Raw genomic sequence first — 17458 nt, forward strand, 5'->3', positions numbered from 1 at the left:
GAAAAGGCAGCTAAATGCTGCAAAAAACATCCCAGTTATGAGCCAGATCAAACAAACACTCACCATACATGCAGCCTAATGATTTATGCAGGTGCACCAAAAGCCATAGCACCTTGAAATTCAGTAGTTAGGATTGTTGGCAGTCCCAGGTTGCCTTTTTTAATGTTATAATATGAATAAAGTTATTCATTTATAATTAACATCAATGCACAACCTGTAAAATCAGTGGTTAGTGTATTGCATGTACATGGTGGACTGGAATTATTTACGTATGATCTAGTCTGCCCCTGGTACAGCAGAGAGAAGTGGGTCAGGTCAGGGTAAGATGATGAGATGTAGTATAAGGTATGGTTAATGTCAAACATGAAACAGTCACATTGTAATACCATTAAATGAACCACTTTTTGTTCTGTGTTGAGTCAGTTTGTTGGGACATTTGACTCAAAAACTTTATATTACCAAATATAAACTGAGATACTTATCCTAGGGTGCATCTGGGGCTTGAGGTTCTTCTGAGATCCAGGAAGCTCTGGTAATTTCGCTTTGCTTTACCTCATCTTCGAAAAAGTGACCTATATCTCCAAATCATTGAAACTCTATAATCTTAATAAACACATGACCCTTAGTAACTATCCTTTGGGGTGTTTTAAGGCTGTGTGCCATGTTTCAGAGCCTATTCGTTTATTTAAATGGCCATGGAGCATCAGTGCTGCATGAACGTTTTGTTTTCTCCAGTGCAGTCAGCTGCCCGTGTGACTTGCTCACCTTTGTTACTTTGTGCCAGGCACTCATCCTGTGGCTTGATCAGTCGGACAGTGTTGTAGATGTTGCTCCCGTCCACACTCCTCTGCACTCTGGAGGACTTCTTGTAAACCTCTGTCAGATATTTCATGTACCTGTGCTCGGGTTTGAGCTTTTTCTTCAGACCGGGGTTCCACCTCGACCCCCCGTGCTCCGACAGAGCTTTCAGCAGCGGGGAGAAGATGCTGTCGTACTGGTAGGTGAAGTCGGTCAGTGTGTGCGGCGCGTTAGTGGCAGGCCTGAATGGCGCAACCAGCTTGAAGTTGCAGGTGACAAGCAGCAGCAGAGCGACAGTGCGAAAACGACTAAGGGCAGCTGACATCAGCATTTGTTTTTCCATTATAAACAACGAAACCGGTCAAAACCTATCGGGACTCTCTGTGGAGAGCTCGAGGTCAACAGGAGCGAACACGTGCTGCCGCTGATCAACACGCGCAGGTGTGGGCAATCAGCTCCATCACTCATATTACTTTGTCATGTAAAAGAAAGCTGCTGCAGGAGCCCCTGCGGCTGGGTCGTGTGAAAAATAAGAATGAAAACTGCAGCGAGCTTGTTTTATATGTAGCATAAGTGAGAGGACTGTGTTTTGTAAAGCACCAGCTCTGATTAAACTGTGAACCTTTAACTTCTGGTATTGAAGTACGTTTCCGGTTATTGTAAAAACAAGGTCAGACTACACATTTTAACATTTAAAGCGGAAAACCGAGCCCTCTAAACAGATTTGAAACACATTTTAGCAAATTTAAATACATTTAATCCTAAAGTATATGGATTTTAGCAGAGCTACACTGTCTACCAGTATCTCAGAAATTATTTAAATTGTTATTTAAATTATTTACTTTTACCTGCATATAAAATCCGAAATGGTCTCTTGCCTTTTTATATTTCTGTAAGTCTGTAAGTTTTAGATCCTATGCTGCTTAATTTTTAGTTATCCAGTAGTAAACTGGAAAAACTGGGGGCGCAGCTCTCCCAATTTTTGCTGCCAAACTTTGGAATAGCCTACCTCAAAATCTTAGGAAAGGAAAAGAAAACGTATATAAAAATATATAAACACGCCTTGTTAGTGCTTCCACCTAATAATAAAAAATACCACTGTACAGCTATATCTGCTGCATCATTTTATTGTTTATGTATTTCTGATGGGTTTCTTGTTTGTTTAAATGCTTGTTTCAACATTTTTATTTACCTCATTTTATAACATAGATTTATTTTATATCTAATTTAGAAAAAAACTGAACTGAGTTTTCGCAGCATGGATAAGGAAGAATTTAAGCTAACAAAAACCAAACATGTTGGTATGGCAATGTTTTTATTTTGAAGAGGTCCCTCCAAACTTCCGGTGCCACTCTTATTCTTGTGTTTTAAGTTTAAGCGAAAAACCTAAAGCAAACCTAACCTAAAGCAAAAAAATTGTCAAGAAATATATAGTTGGCTGATTATTTATTAGAAGTATCAACCGACCGTTTTATATAAGCGTATGCTGTCTGCTAGGCGTAAGCTAGCAAGTTTAAGCAGTTAAGCAGTTAAACTTAACTGCTATTTTAAACTTAACTGCAAAGACGAACGTGTTATTAAGGGTATTCTGTATGTTTCAGGGAAATGGGATCCCAGCAGGAACCATTAGTTCCCATTAACACGGTAAGAGATAACTCAACCTAATAATTAAACAAGTTTGAGAACAGTACAGTATTACGCTATAAAGAACATAAACAAGCCATACAAACAAAATTTACTTTTTGCCAGCTTCCTTGTACATTTTTCCTTTATTTCTTTTTACACCATTTTATTTGGACAGCTTGAAAAGGCTGCCAACAGATTTATGTGGTGAGTTTGAAATAACCAATCTGGACCATGTCCCAGACAAATGTGTGTAGTTTTTGACAGTAACTGTTTATTTCCTCAATCAGCTCTCTGGGAAAAGCTCCTCAAATGTGACAGTATGTTTTGTCATGTCATCACTACAGAAGTGTGGGTTTATGTTTACTGAACAGCTTCTCACCATTGGACCTGACATACTGTGCCAGATGACTAATTTGTATTGTTATTTCCATTATCTTTGGGATCTAAACATCAACAATAGCTGATATTAGCTAACATTATGCCAGCTTATGTTAGGCTCGAGTGTCCTGAAAATCACACCTTGCCTCTGAAAAACAGTTTGGTTACATTCTCATTTTGCGTGAGAGTTTATTCACTAAGCATCAGAGTCCAACAATGTTAGATACACTGGCAGATATAGCAGTGCTTAGCAGCAGAGAAGTTCAGAATATCCTCAATATCAGTGTCATCTAACAGAAGTGAGTTTTACTGGCTCATTGACTCATTTCAGACTCCTTTCACAAAGCCTCCTCTAGAGTAAATGTATGCACCCAGCATATTGCTAACGTAAACAGTGGACTGACAGCCTACACTTACTACAGATGAACGTCAGCCAGAGTATTTTGAGTGGACTTAGGGGTAAAAATGTAAAATGCTGCATTTTTTTTCTGGGGTGATATTATTCAAAAATGTTAAAATATAGTGTGTAGAAAAATGTTTTTGTACAGAAATGCAAAGCAGCTGGCTATTGCTGTTATAGAGCAGTCTAAATGTAATGTTTCACTCTCTCTTGGCTGCCATACACTGTAGCTAGGATTATACATTAGAATTAGGAGGGGTAAGAAATCAGAACTCAATTGACTGCAATCTACTGACATCTAGCGGTGGGATTTTACACACTGTACCTTTAAATGTAGGGATTGCATGTTCTCTCCTAGTACTCCAGCTTCCTCCACAGTCCAATAACTTAATCCAAAAAACTGGCTATCGGTATAAACGTGATTGTGAATGATTAACTTGCTCTAGTTGTTGATCCTGCAATAGGTAAACTGGAAAAAATAGTAGTGAAAATGTATGGATGGATAAAATTATAGGGGTGGTATGGTGGTGCAACGGTTAGCATGGTTAATTCATGGTGTCTGGTTCAAGTTCCAGCTGGGGTCTTTGTGTATGGAGTTGGTGATTTTAAATTTGTGATTAAATATTTTCATTGGGTATATTGTTATTTTAAACGTTAGTATCACTATCAGTCCAGAATATCACAGTCTCCACTCACAAATTGTTTTGTCCTTGATTGGCACGTTGCAGCCACTGGTTTTTATAGTGTTCCCACAGATTTCTGTTTATTGTAAAAACTGTGATCCCTAACTTTGTTCTCAAACACCACGCTTGTGGCACATCATATAATTATGGCACCACACTACAGCTTTTTGTACTGGTGTTCTCTGGAGTGTAACTATGAACTCAAGGGACCATTTCAGAGCTTTAGTTATAACTTTGCCCCAGTTTACTACAAGTACTGAAGCAAATAAAATCAGTTTATTTACAGCAAGTGCAGTTAGTATATAAAGTATATAAAAACAAAACATTTTTCTTAACAGGATCTAACATAGTTACCCTAGAAAAACTTTGATGTTTAGAAGTTTTGCTTGGATCATGGGACATAGGAAACCTTTCTGTGGGAGATTTCCTTTTTTAATCACATGACACAGTTTCTATGAGTGGAGCTGTCCTTTGTCTTTATGTAAGCAGCTTCTTTTCCTAAATAACAACACAAAGGACATTGTTCTGGCACTGCTCTGAATACGGCTTTATTGTCCAAGTGCCTTTTAGACCCAAACTTGTTTTCAGACTGGGTCAGCTAAGTAACAAATGAGGTTATTTAATCTCAAAATGATGTTTTGATGCATAGCTGGTCTTGAAAAAAGATTTATGTTTAGTCAGTCATGTCTAAACAAGGAAATATGTTTTAATAAGTTTAGGTTTAGTTATTTATGGCTCAGATAAAATATTGCAAAGGCTTTTTCCACTTCATTGTGTTGAAGGTATTAAATTCAATGCAATTAAATGTTAATAAAGTCACTGCAATAGTTAGTGTTCCTTGCTCATTAGCTTTTGAATACAGTTTAAGCTTATGTATTTATTTAAAGATGGGGAAACTGCTTTGTTTTTATTGCAGTATGTTTTAGAGCTTTGGCTGATACTGCTTATCCCACAGAACAGTGTCCTCCTCATACAGTACAAACTGTTGACAAAAAGTGTATAATGCAAACACTGCACTACCCCAACTAGTTTCTTTCCTGCTTTGCTTTGCCTTTATTCCACACTCTTTGCATGTACTAACACTGAGATGTTGAATATGTTAAAACCTAACTTTATTTGTTTCTTCAGCTATACTGAATGTTTCCTTTTCCTTTGACAAAGCTAACTGATTTCATGTGGATGATAAAAGTGATTGTAAATGTGATCAGCAGCCCACAAAAGCAATGAGCATACTAGAACAATGTATTACAGGTTGATGAGTTGACAGTTACTATTTCCCAAGAAGTAGGGAGGTGCAATCTATTTTTCTATTTCCTCATACTTTGAAAAGTCAGGAATCGAGAAGTGACCTGTAAATATTTACTACACATTAGGTAATGAAAATATGCATGACTATACACATTGTGGTGTTAATCAGTGAGAAAAATAACACATCAGTTTACATGAAATTTAAGATAAACAATGATAATTATAAATACCATTAATAATTTAAAAAAAACCACACTGTGCAGTGCCATACAAAATACAGTAAGTACTCCTCTGTAATTCAGTGAAAGACTGTAAGATATGTAAAGCCTTAATAAGGTGTAAAGTATAAACAGTGTTATCTCCTTCAGGTTTAATAGTTCATGTCACAGCTTGTTTTGTGATACTTCTTACCAGTCATGAGCAAACTTAGTCTTTTGTTTCTTCCCATGAGGCTGAAACAGTTTACTGATTGTGTTGAAGCCTTTCGTCTGCTCTCTGTACTTCTCTATATCTTCTGCTTTCAAATTCTGCTTCATTCCCAGAAGTGCTCTGACCTCAGCCGGAGCACCTTTGCCCAGGTAGTAAAAGGCCTTTTTGCCATCATTGTCTCTTTCGTTTACATTGGCTCTGTATCTTTGCACAAGCAGAACCATGACCTCAGTGTGCCCATGTATGGCAGCGATGTGCAAAGGCGTGTAGCCTCCATGTGCTTTGGTGTTGACGTTTACATGGATGCCACGTTTCCTGGGGATGTCCATGAGTTTGCGTATCATTTCGCTGCTGCCGTCCTTAGCAGCCCAGTGAAGTGCTGTGAACCCTGACATGAAGTCTTTCCTCTGGGCTAAACCAGTGTCCTGCAGCAGCAAAGCATATATATGTCCCCACATCCCAGCTGCACACTTCACCAACCACTCATGAGCCAGTCGCTCCAAAGGCACAGACTCTGAGTACTTGGCATCATCTGCTTGTCTTGTGGTCTTGTTTGGCGCCCTCACCTCTGGTAAAACTCGTGGGTGTGTGTCATCTGTGTGTGTGACCATCTTACTTTGGATTTCTCTGGATATACCCTTGCAAGCGGAAAAGTTTGCGTTTGAAGTTGGTGCTGGTCGTGTAGAAACTTTTGCACTCGAATTAATTGGTTTGTCTAAAGTTATCTGCTGATGCACTCGGGAGTGTGATCCGTCCAGTGCTGCTGCTGCACAGTCTCTCCCTGGAGATTTCACAGCTATGACAGCGAACACAGCTCCAGATTTCCCCGCTCTGCTCGCCTGATCTCCGGAGATATTCAGGATCTTAACAGTGGTCGTATCCTCGATACTCACGTTTCCAGATAACACATTCTTTTTCTGCATTTCCCACAGGGACATGTGTTTTACATCGGTGTTAGAACTGGGATTAAAGTTTGAGGCGTCGCCTACATTATTGTTTTCTATATCTGAGTCAGTCCTGGCTGGCTCGGCTCGGTCTGGAGATGTGCAGGAAAAACTCGTGTTTTGGCTGGAGAAGCTCTCATCCATCTGCAGTTTCTGCGACACATCCTGTGCCGCCTCTTTAATAAAGTCCTGGTACCTTTTCTTCACCACCACAAACTTCACCTCGTCGATCTGTTTGACCACAGCGACGCTGTTCACCAGCTTCTTGAAAAGCTCTCTATTGTGCTGCTTTCCCGCGGGATCGCTGCAGTTGATGCGGAGTCTGAAATAGTTTAGCAGTTCCGAGTTCTTTACTTTGCCTCCGTGCTCTAGTAAAAAGGACAAAATGGACTCTTGGGTCAGATCCATGTTGTCCCGGCGGCGCAAAAATATGAAAAGATATAGCGGATGGTTTAAGTAGAGCCCAAAGGATAATCCCGCACTGCCTGCTCCCCTCTCTGCTGTCCTGCACCAACCTGCTGCTTCCGGCGCCTCTCCAAATAAATCCACCCGTATGTTATTGCGGCCCTCCCAGTTAAAAGGACTGTGTGCAGGGCTGACCCTCCCGTGATCAGTGGATTCATATAAAAGCTTAAATCTTCTGTATTTTTTTCTTTATCATCGTAGTATTTATTTACGGAGTACACGAGTTTAGCTTAATTTAAGATGTGTGTGTATGTATATGTGTGTGTGTATATTATACGGGGTTACACTTACATACCACAGATATATTAAATTTCTCAAATATTTCATCATTGAGGGCTTATAAATTAAATTACATTGAAAAACGAAATTAATAAATACACGAGAACTGGAAATAAACATATTAAAAGCTGTCTGCATGTTGTAGCTGGTCACGGACGCCTATTTAAAATATTTTGCATTTTTTACACGGTTAGTCTTTCCTTTAATTATATATTTTCTCTGCAAAATTACATTTTCAACCATGGTTATCAAATAAATATTTAAGTAGCATTAAATAGAAAAAGTAACGTGAACAGGTATTAAATGCATACATTTTTCCACGGTCCTACTGTGTCGTTCATTTTCTTTATAGGCTCTGTACTCTGCTGTAACCCCACTGAAATTTCATAATCGTATATAAAAACACTTTCTGGGCCAGATATTACTGTTTAGTGTCACTTTGTGTAAATATATAAACCTTGACAATTACGTACTACAGGTTTTCAAGTCAGAAAACTGGATGAATATTGGAAAGCGGCAGAAAAAACTCCCTCTAATAAATAAATTGTACAATTTTCATTTCCATTGAAAATAATTACAAATCATAGTTAAAAAGTGCTCCCATTGTGAACCAGGTTTTCCGTGGCAGTCGTTGCAAACCCAGTCAAAGCAGTTATTATCGTAATTTCGCGTAAAATCTCATCAAAAGCAACTATCTCGGTGTAGTTTAGTATATTTCGAGCTGGTGTAATATCATCCTCCAGCACCGAGGGGGTGTTGCCTTCAAGTAGCCATATTGAGAGCAGTGTGAGTCTGTGTGTGATGTGGATGGAGTGCAGGTCGCGCTGAACACTCATAATTCCTGCACACAGCCACTTGTGACGATGGCGACCAGCGAGGTGGATGCTTTTGCGGTAAGTACGACGGTGGGCTGTCTGCCGGCCTGCAGCGGTGACGAGCGGTTTTTAGAAGAGCAGCATTGAGCTAGCAAACGGTTTCTTACATTCGGGTGTAAATAAGAGCAACGTGATGTGTGCGGGGATTGCAGCAGGAGGGCTGCGGAGATGAGGAAAGCTCGTTATGTGTAATGAATCGCGATGAAGATGGTTGATTCAGCGGAGAAATGCTTCGTCGCTCCGTTTTGAGGAGCTGGTCCTCGGAGACGTGCGGAAAGCGCGCACTTCAGCATCCAGGCGCGCTGTCTTGGACGAAACAGCACGGAGCCCTGCTGTGTGTCAGTACTTTCCTGTTCACCGTGTCAGCACCTCTGACAGGTGTGCACTGGTGCTGAATTAACAGCACGAAATTAGCATGTGGTTGAAGACCAGGCCAGCAATGACTGAGAGACTGAGTTAAGAGGATAAACATAAGTAGTAGTAAGTGGTAGCTACCAGCTCCTCAACCGTCAGCATCATATTGCTCAGCAAAAACATGTCAGCATGTTTCAGCCAAACATGTAATTCAGGGTAATGACATGCGTTAATTAAATCCTATCATGGCTCACCTCACATACCTGGAATTTAGTTTCCTGTCTATGTTGTAAAGGATGGAAGAGTTCAAGTTAATGTAGTGTTTGTGGAGGGGAGCTTGGGGGGTACCAGGGCAGCCAGCAGCTTGGATATCCTCCCATCCTGTGAAATAACATCCACATAAAGAGCTCTTTGTGTGTGTGTGTGTGTGTGTGTGTGTGTGTGTGTGTGTGTGTGTGTGTGTGTGTGTGTGTGTGAGAGAGAGATGTGAGGGAGAAGCAGAGGATTGTTGTGTTGAAACACATCCTGGTGCTCATGTTGAGCCTTTTTGCAAGATGCCAGGCTCCCAGGGTGAATCTGGTATTGGAGGAACAGTCTCTCACTGCCAACTTACCAGGCTGTAGCATCATTCATCCTACTGCGTATAGTTTGGGCTACTATATACAAACTCGCAATACCCAAAGCTCAAGCTGGGAATTCTGAGTGAGTTTATCAGCTTGAGTCTCTGGCTACATATACTAGGTTCACTGATATGATTGTCAGTAAGTTACTTATAAGCGCCAGTTTTAAAAATAATTCATCAAACAAATATTTGTTGATGATTTGAATGTTCAATAATAATAATAATATCTTTATTTTTGTACCTGAGGGCTGAGGGAAGCTGTACCAAAGTTTAGCTGCTATAACGTCTAAAGTATGCTGCAAAACAGTCCCAGGGAGTTTGGTATATACAGAGCAGCTTGTGTATGTCGTTTTTTGTGTATAATTAATTCATTTTTACTATGAATACTGAATTACACTTGAAGCCAATGAAATCATGAAAAAACACTCTAATCTACTCCATTTCATAACACACGAAGCATATGATACATTTAACGTGACATCAGTGCTAACTGGAATTTGGTTCACTATTTGGATAGTTCCTTTTTATAGATGGGACTGTTCAGTGTGTTAATTGGAAGAGGGAGAGAGAGAGATGACCTCATTTGCAAAAGATGCTTTTAAGCCTAAGAGCAGAGTGTGTGTGGATGGGATGTGACAGATGGACCTTTTAAGCTCACCATTCCAGTCACTGTTTTATTTTGTTGGATATTTACTAGCATAGGATGAATATGGTTTTGTTTTCATTGTAATTTCTCAGAATGAAGAGAAGCGAACTCTGGAGCTCAGTGGCCATGTGGGGTTTGACAGCCTTCCAGATCAGCTGGTCAGCAAAGCATCTGCACAGGGATTCTGCTTCAACATCCTCTGTGTGGGTATGTCTGAACCCAGGAGGAGCTTCAAACTTAGTCCTGTAACCATAACAAGAGTTCATTTGAAATTCACATGCACTCATTCTGCTTCATCTGTAATTTTCGCTCCTTGTTTTTCTGTCTGTTTTTAAGGTGAGACCGGGATCGGCAAGTCCACATTGATGAACACTCTTTTCAATACAACATTTGAAAATGAGGAAGCCAGCCACTATGGGCAAATGGTGGAGCTGCGCCCACACACGTATGAACTGCGGGAGAGCAATGTCAACCTCAAGCTGACTGTTGTACACACTGTAGGGTTTGGAGACCAGATCAACAAAGAACAGAGGTACAGGTTGCTGATGGATGTGATGATGGACTTTTAGTTAAAATGACTTTTATTTTATTTTTTAAAGAGGAAGAAACAGTTTAGAAATCAAAGAAAACCTTTGAAAATTCACAGAGGTTACACTATAAACCTGATAGATCAGTGCCAACCCTGAATCACTTTGCCATTTTTCTCTTATGCTGAAACAATTTCCGATTGTAAAATCGAGAGCCAGCTCTGCCCCGCTGCTGGCATTTTAATTGGAGTGGAAGAAAGGGAACCCGGGAGTGAGTGATAGAGCAAATGTGGTTTCAATTGCTGTTTGAGTGCTCCATCAGCAGGAAGTGTACGCATCTAACATGCTTGGCTGTGTACAGAGTTTTTACCATGGTTACCGATATGTCTGTTGAACAACATGAAGTTGAATGTTCATGCATGTAATGTTTGTTTTTTTTACTGCAGCTACAAACCCATTCTTGAGTATATCGATGCCCAGTTTGCGAAGTTTCTTGAAGAGGAGCTAAAAATAAAGCGCTCCCTGTTTAACTACCACGACACGAGGATCCACATCTGCCTGTATTTCATCGCCCCCAACGGACATTCTCTGAAGTCCCTCGATCTCGTCACGATGAAGAAACTGGACAGCAAGGTGAAAGGAGATCCAAGCTATGTGTATTTCAGCAGGTATTACTCAGTCCATGACTTATCTTCTGGTTATCTTCAGGTGAACATCATCCCCGTGATTGCGAAGGCAGACACTGTGTCCAGGAATGAGCTAGAAAAGTTGAAGATCAAGGTTATGAGTGAGCTGGTCAGCAATGGAGTCCAGATATATCAGTTTCCCACAGAGGATGAGGCTGTTGCAGAGATCAACTCCTCTATGAATGTGAGTCCTAAAAACAGATAAACATAAAAACATGTGCACCGTGGATTTGGTACCTAATGCTTTTTTAATGCTTAGTTGTAGTCATCGGTTAATCTGCATACTTGCTCTCTCTTTTTTAAGCTAACTAATATTATGCTGATAATCACATGTAATGATAATCAACTTTGTCATGCCATTTGAAAATAGATGTTCATTGGTGAGGAAACAGTATTTTTAGAAACATTATATAATGCATAATGGCATATTAGGATCCTGGATATGACGCAGCATTATTAATAGCTCCATATTCTAACATTATCAGTACTCTTTGTCACAGACTCTTCTGCCGTTTGCTGTGGTTGGAAGCGTAGACGACGTGAAAGTAGGAAATAAGATGGTGAAAGGAAGGCTGTACCCTTGGGGATCTGTGGAGGGTGAGTCTGCTGAAATGGTTTGGCAGTCATCATGAGGGAGCTGTTTAGTCAGATGCCTGCTGCTCAAATCCAGTTTTTTTTATTTATTTATTTATTTTAGGTATAAACATGATGGATTTTATGAGCAATTAAAAGACCAGTTTTTCTTTTCAGTGGAAAACGAAAAGCATTGTGATTTTGTGAAGCTGAGGGAGATGGTGCTGCGTGTGAACATGGAGGATCTCCGGGAGCAAACGCACGCTCGTCACTATGAGCTGTACCGTCGCTGCAAGCTGGAAGAGATGGGCTTCAAGGACACAGGCACTGACAGCCAGTCGTTCAGGTGAAATTAGGGAAAGCAGTGATGCAAATGCATCTGGGCAATTTACTTTATCAAAAAAAAAAACCCCAAAACAAAACTCTAGCTTTCTTATGAGGTTAAAAATGTGCAAATAACTTGGATTATTCATAAACAGCACATTAAAGTCAACGTTTTAAGGAGATTTAGATAAAGAATGTGACTTGAAAACTATTAATCCCTCTGTATCACAGTTAAAATGTTTTATAATTTGGTGTGTTTTGTTTTCTAATTTTGAATGTTGAGTTAAAATATTGCTTGTTTATTATTATTTTTTACTATTGCAGAGCATTTTTCTGGATGAGTTCTGCTAGCTGTAGTTAACATTACAGCGTTTGCTCTACAGATTTTATGGCTCAACGAAGTGTGAAGTTATAGGGCAGTAAAGTGAGCATATTATTGACTTTACCCTGATCTTCAGCCTGCAGCAGACGTACGAAACCAAGAGGAAGGAATTTATTGTGGAGCTGCAGCGCAAAGAAGAAGAAATGAGACAGATGTTTGTCAACAAAGTGAAGGAGACAGAAGCTGAGCTGAAAGAGAAAGAAAAAGAGGTGAGGATTAACAAAGTCATAAAAGAACTCCTGTGTGATCATATCTCATATTTGGCTTGTATGACATTGCTCTGTGTATATATATTATCATCACCTGTAGCTTCATGAGAGGTTTGAGCAGCTCAAGCGGATGCACCAAGAAGAAAAGAAGAATCTGGAGGAGAAAAGACGAGAGCTGGAGGAGGAGATGAATGCCTTCAATAGGAGGAAGGTTGCAGCAGAGACACTGATGGGACAGGCACTCCAAGGTTGCTCACAGCAGCCATTCAAAAAGGACAAAGACAAGAAGAAGTAAGTTAATGTGTTTGTATTTACCTTGTGCTGGTTGCTTAATTCACACACTGATTGTCAGCAGAACTGTTAATACAGTCAATGAGTAATACCTTGAGATCAAGCTATTTATGGATAACCATTGTCAATCTACATTATATTCACTGACCTTCCATATCATGGAGGTCAGTCTTTGTGGTGTTTTTTGGAAAAGGGGGAGCAGTAGAACGTGATTAACGAGATAGTGTTATCTTCCCGGAGGCTATGTTGGCTCAGAAAAGGATACGGGGACAGATTCAGACTGACACTGTGTGCCCAGACGCTGTAGGAAGGGTCACAGCTTGGATGACACAGCCTGATGCTTATGTCTCTGCAGGCTGACCTGCCAGACTGTATCTCGGGCAGGGACAGTTCTGTTTACATTGGACTGGTCTCACCGATGCTCACGCCATGCAGAGCACAGATGATACTCATACATCCCGCAAAGAGCTGTAATCATGATGTTGCATATGCTTTAAATGCAGCTTGATCCTGGCATCAGCCTTGTAAAACACAGCACACCAAAGCTGTCTTAATAGTCAGTAAAATAGAAAAATGAAAAGAACTGAGTGAGCAGAGTTTCTTGGAAACATTTACTATTAATGGTAAGGGCTTCAGTATTCCAGACAGTAAAATTTTACGAGGCATTTAGCCAGTATAATTACATGTGAGGTGGATGAAGAGATTTCAGGTATTTTAATGTTTTAATAATTCTTCCTGCTATTCTTATAACACTGTTTTTGAAAAAGCAATAAATGCATTTTTATGCATTTCAAAATTAACAGCTTCGTACACTAAGCATATACACAAAGGGATTTATAAAATAATCCTTTAAATATGTCATATGAAAGATGAGGAAATGTTTGTAAAAATCTTACTGTAGACAAGAGTGAGCTGAAGCTTTAAGGTAAGATTGCAAGTGGAAAGTATTTAAAGTCACTGTCTAACCAAAAAGTCTGGTTGTTGTTGTTGTTGTTTTTTTAAATACACTCACTGAGCACTTCATTAGGTACACATTGCTAGTACCAGCTTGACCTCCCTTTTTACTTCAAAAAACCATCTTAATTTGTCATGGTACAGATTCAACAAGGTGTTAGAAACATTCCTCAGAGGTTCCTCTGGTCCATATTGACATACTAGCGTCACCCAGCTCCCGCAGATTTGTCAGCTATAGTGGTCCCTCGCTGTAACGCGGTTCACCTTTCACGGCCTCGCTGTTTCGCAGATTTTTTTTCCATGCAATTTTGCATGCTTTTTTTAATTTTAATTTTAATTTTTTACAGCACATTGTGTTCTGTGTCCTGATTGGCTGTAGATCATTGTCAATCAATCTCTTCCATGTTGTGTCTCCTGTACAGTACAGAATGCGTTTAGCTTGTCAAATTTACATAAATCTTCGATCGCTAGCAGCGTGACTCTGAAGTGCTGTACTGTATGTTTGGAAGTTTTCTCCCCAACAAACACAACAATGTCGACAAAACTTTTTGCACTGTCAAAGGCACCTGCGGTAGCACCCAAAAGGCAGAGGAAGATCCTAACCATCGCACAAAAAGTTGCACTTCTGGACATGCTAAAGAAAGATAGAAGTTACTATATTTTTTGGATTATAAGGCGCATTAAGCAAAACAAAACAGTCAGATAAGTCAAACTTTACTCAACTCATTCTTCTTGCTTCCTCCACTTCCGTATGATTGAATTACACTGAATTAAATTGAATTGATTCTGTTAAATTCTGTCACAGCTGCTCTATTCTGTTCTGTTCTGGACCTGAAATTAGGGTTTGATCTTTGGTTTAATTCTATAATACTGGACTTATTTTTCTACAAAGGTTTGAACTGTGAGAATGTTTAAACAAGAGAGAAAAGTGTGAAAATGTTCATGCCTGCCTCAGAGAAGTGAATAAAGTGCGTAGTGAGGGGTTTTACAACCTTAAAACATCTATAATATTTGTAAATAATAAAGTTGGCTACTTCACGGATTTCACCTATCGCAGGTTATTTTTAGAACGTAACTCCTGCGATAAACGAGGGACCACTGTATACATCCACAATGTGGATTTCCCATTCCACTACATCCCCCCAGACCTGGTGACTATGGAGGCCATAGTACAGGGGTATTGTGCTGAGGTTTTGTACTTACTAACTCATTGTCATGTTCAAGAAATCAGTTATCCTCCTAAAAAGAGCCATCAGATGATGGGTACTCTCGTCATACAGAGATAGTCATGGTCACCAACCATATTCAGTTAGGCTGTGGTGTTTAAATAATGCCTAGATAAGAAGAGTCCTAAATTGTGGTAAGAAAATATCCCCCACACCACCAGCAGCCTTCATTCTGATTCTGCCATCCAAATTTTGCAGCACAAATCAAGATTCATCACACCAGGCAACATTTTCCATTTCCTATTGTCCAATTTTGGGTTATTTTGCAATAATGAGCAGCTGAACAGGTGTACCTAATAATGTGGCTGGTGAGTGTGTATAGCCATTGTTGGTGTATAAAGAGTTAAGCTGTCAGTGTTTTCCTGTTGGACTGGAGCGACTTGACTCAGAGACAGTAGAAACCTCAGACTTGTCACACAGCTAAATGTCTCTCTGGGATATTTGTTAGTAAATGTGATTTAAATGTTAAACTGTCAGTAATGGGAGCTGAGCTGCCAGCATATTTCAACAGAAAAAAAATCTTGCATTCCAATTCATTCACTATTTACTTTTGATTCCTGCCATATTTCAGATCCGTCATCCTTTTGTTTCTTTTGCCATATTTTGTCATATTTCTTTTCCCCTTTCAGTTGATTTATGGATCAAACATCAGTGGAAACCAGGAATGTTTGTGCCATCAGCATGGGAAAAACGATCTTACGGATGAGAAAGGGAGCCTTGTTCAGTGTATTTAAGTTTCATATGCTGATTGTGCTAAACACATAATAATAAATCAATGGACGTTTTTCATAACATGTAACTTGTGTAGTTTTATGTTCTTGACAAGAATGTATGTTCATCTTCAGTTGTAAATTTAAGTCTCTGGTTTTCAATGAGACACTAACAGAACTTTATATTAAAAAATGAATATTGAATAATCTTTTTACGTATATATTAATACATTTATTCACAAGATGCTTTGTAATGTATATGAATATACTGATCTTTTTTAATTGTTGTTTTTCTCAGGTGATATCTTTCAATTGCCTAAGCAGTGTTCTGTGCAGCGTTATGAAGAACATGATTAAATTTACTGACAGTGAATCTGGAAATGAACACAATTTCTTTGTCTTCATTTACATTTAAATAAAGAGAGATGATGGGAAACAGAATAGAGCATCAGTTTGTGTGTCACCTGAACCCATTTCCATCGGAATGCCTCAGTGCTTTGGGACTTCCATCGCATGAGCCCTTTGGTTCACTCAAAGCATTTCATATTGTAGCTGTTGTGTCGTGCCATGCCCAAAACACATCTGATGATTTTGATTTATTTAACAGTGTTGCTTGTTTTATTTTTGTATCAGTGAGTGGCAGCAGCAGGAAACCCAGCAACATGATTTATTTTTAATCAACATGTGCAGTGTTGTTGAATTTGTCACATGACCTTTACTGACTGATGCTTGTTTGGATAAATGATGATGTGGTTTTTCTTTCCTCTCATAGCTTCTTTAGTCTCCCATCTGCGTGCTCCCTAACCTCAGGAAGGAATTTGAATTAGAAGACTTTCTACCACATCTAAAGATCACAGACTAACTACTCAAGTTTATTATTTTTACAGTGTTAAAATAAAAGTTTTGCTGAACTTTCACTTGAAGTGAGTCAAAGTCTTCCATGTCTACTAAACAATGTTCTTTTTAAACAGCGATCTGTAGCATGGTCTCTGCATGGCTCCTAAACTGCAAGTATGCTTTTATTAAAATATCTCCAATACCAAAATTTCCAATTTCTTTTGTACTAAATGTGCTACTTTTGTCTGTTATGTTATGCTTGTGGTTTCTGATAAATGACAAGTTACACTGTGAAATATATACTATAAACTGACATGATTATTGCTGTTAAAGGTACTGATTGTGAATCATTATGATTTAGAAGCACTTTAAAACAGTTATAGTAAATATGCTTTCTTTATTTATATCCAATTATAAATGGTACCCTGTACTACTAACTTGTCAGCTCTCTGTTGTGTTTGCTATATATATATATATATATATATATATATATATATATATATATATATATATATATATATATATATATATATATATTAGAGAGAGAGATTTCATATTTTAAACTGTATATAAATTCAGGATTAAATCTCTTTATGTCATAAGATCTATATACTGGGTCTGTGTAGACCTGCTTGGCAGATTTTTAAATCCTAATGTAATAAAGAGTTACTTTATTGAAAAATGAACTGTGTACTCTCTATATTTACTTTGATTTTTAGACAGAAAAGACCAAAGGAGTGATGGATAATGCAGGTTCCTTCCAGATTGTTCCAGAAACTTTGCGTGTGTGTCTTTTTTTTAAATAGTTTTCTATGATTTCGACACCCTTTTAAAAATGTAATCTATTTTACTACCCACTAAAGACATTACTGTGTAAATGTTGATATAATTTGTATATCTGTATTTATTTATTAATGAATTTAAAAAAATTAATCCAATATAATTTATATACCAAAGGAGGCAACTTTATTACGACGCTATTTTGGGTCGTA

The 17458-nt window shown here is 38.8% G+C and overlaps 2 protein-coding genes across 4 annotated transcripts; one reads left to right on the forward strand and one right to left on the reverse strand.

The window, feature by feature from the left end:
* The first annotated feature begins 782 nt into the window (after positions 1-782).
* LOC308408121 (septin-8-A-like) lies at positions 783-16904 on the forward strand. Of its 3 annotated transcripts, XM_080900227.1 has the most exons (11): positions 783-997; positions 2400-2442; positions 9840-9954; positions 10084-10279; positions 10721-10907; positions 10983-11144; positions 11461-11557; positions 11711-11879; positions 12316-12448; positions 12549-12739; positions 15549-16392. In XM_080900227.1, exons 1-11 carry the CDS (start codon positions 891-893, stop codon positions 15550-15552), a joined length of 1404 nt encoding a protein of 467 aa, XP_080756353.1. In that variant the 5' UTR covers positions 783-890; the 3' UTR covers positions 15553-16392. The 3 variants fall into 3 exon arrangements, with proteins under 3 accessions (XP_080756353.1, XP_080756355.1, XP_080756354.1); XM_080900229.1 differs by lacking the exons at positions 2400-2442; positions 15549-16392 and adding an exon at positions 16402-16904 and having other exon boundaries at positions 784-997; XM_080900228.1 differs by lacking the exons at positions 783-997; positions 2400-2442; positions 15549-16392 and adding exons at positions 8035-8143; positions 16402-16904.
* Positions 2635-7029, reverse strand: sowahab (sosondowah ankyrin repeat domain family member Ab). Its single transcript, XM_080900996.1, has one exon. It carries the CDS (start codon positions 6912-6914, stop codon positions 5541-5543), a length of 1374 nt encoding a protein of 457 aa, XP_080757122.1. The 5' UTR covers positions 6915-7029; the 3' UTR covers positions 2635-5540.
* Positions 16905-17458: the final 554 nt, after the last annotated feature.

This window comes from Rhamphochromis sp. 'chilingali' (assembly GCF_963969265.1).
Source record: "Rhamphochromis sp. 'chilingali' genome assembly, chromosome: 13".
Taxonomy (NCBI): domain Eukaryota; kingdom Metazoa; phylum Chordata; class Actinopteri; order Cichliformes; family Cichlidae; genus Rhamphochromis; species Rhamphochromis sp. 'chilingali'.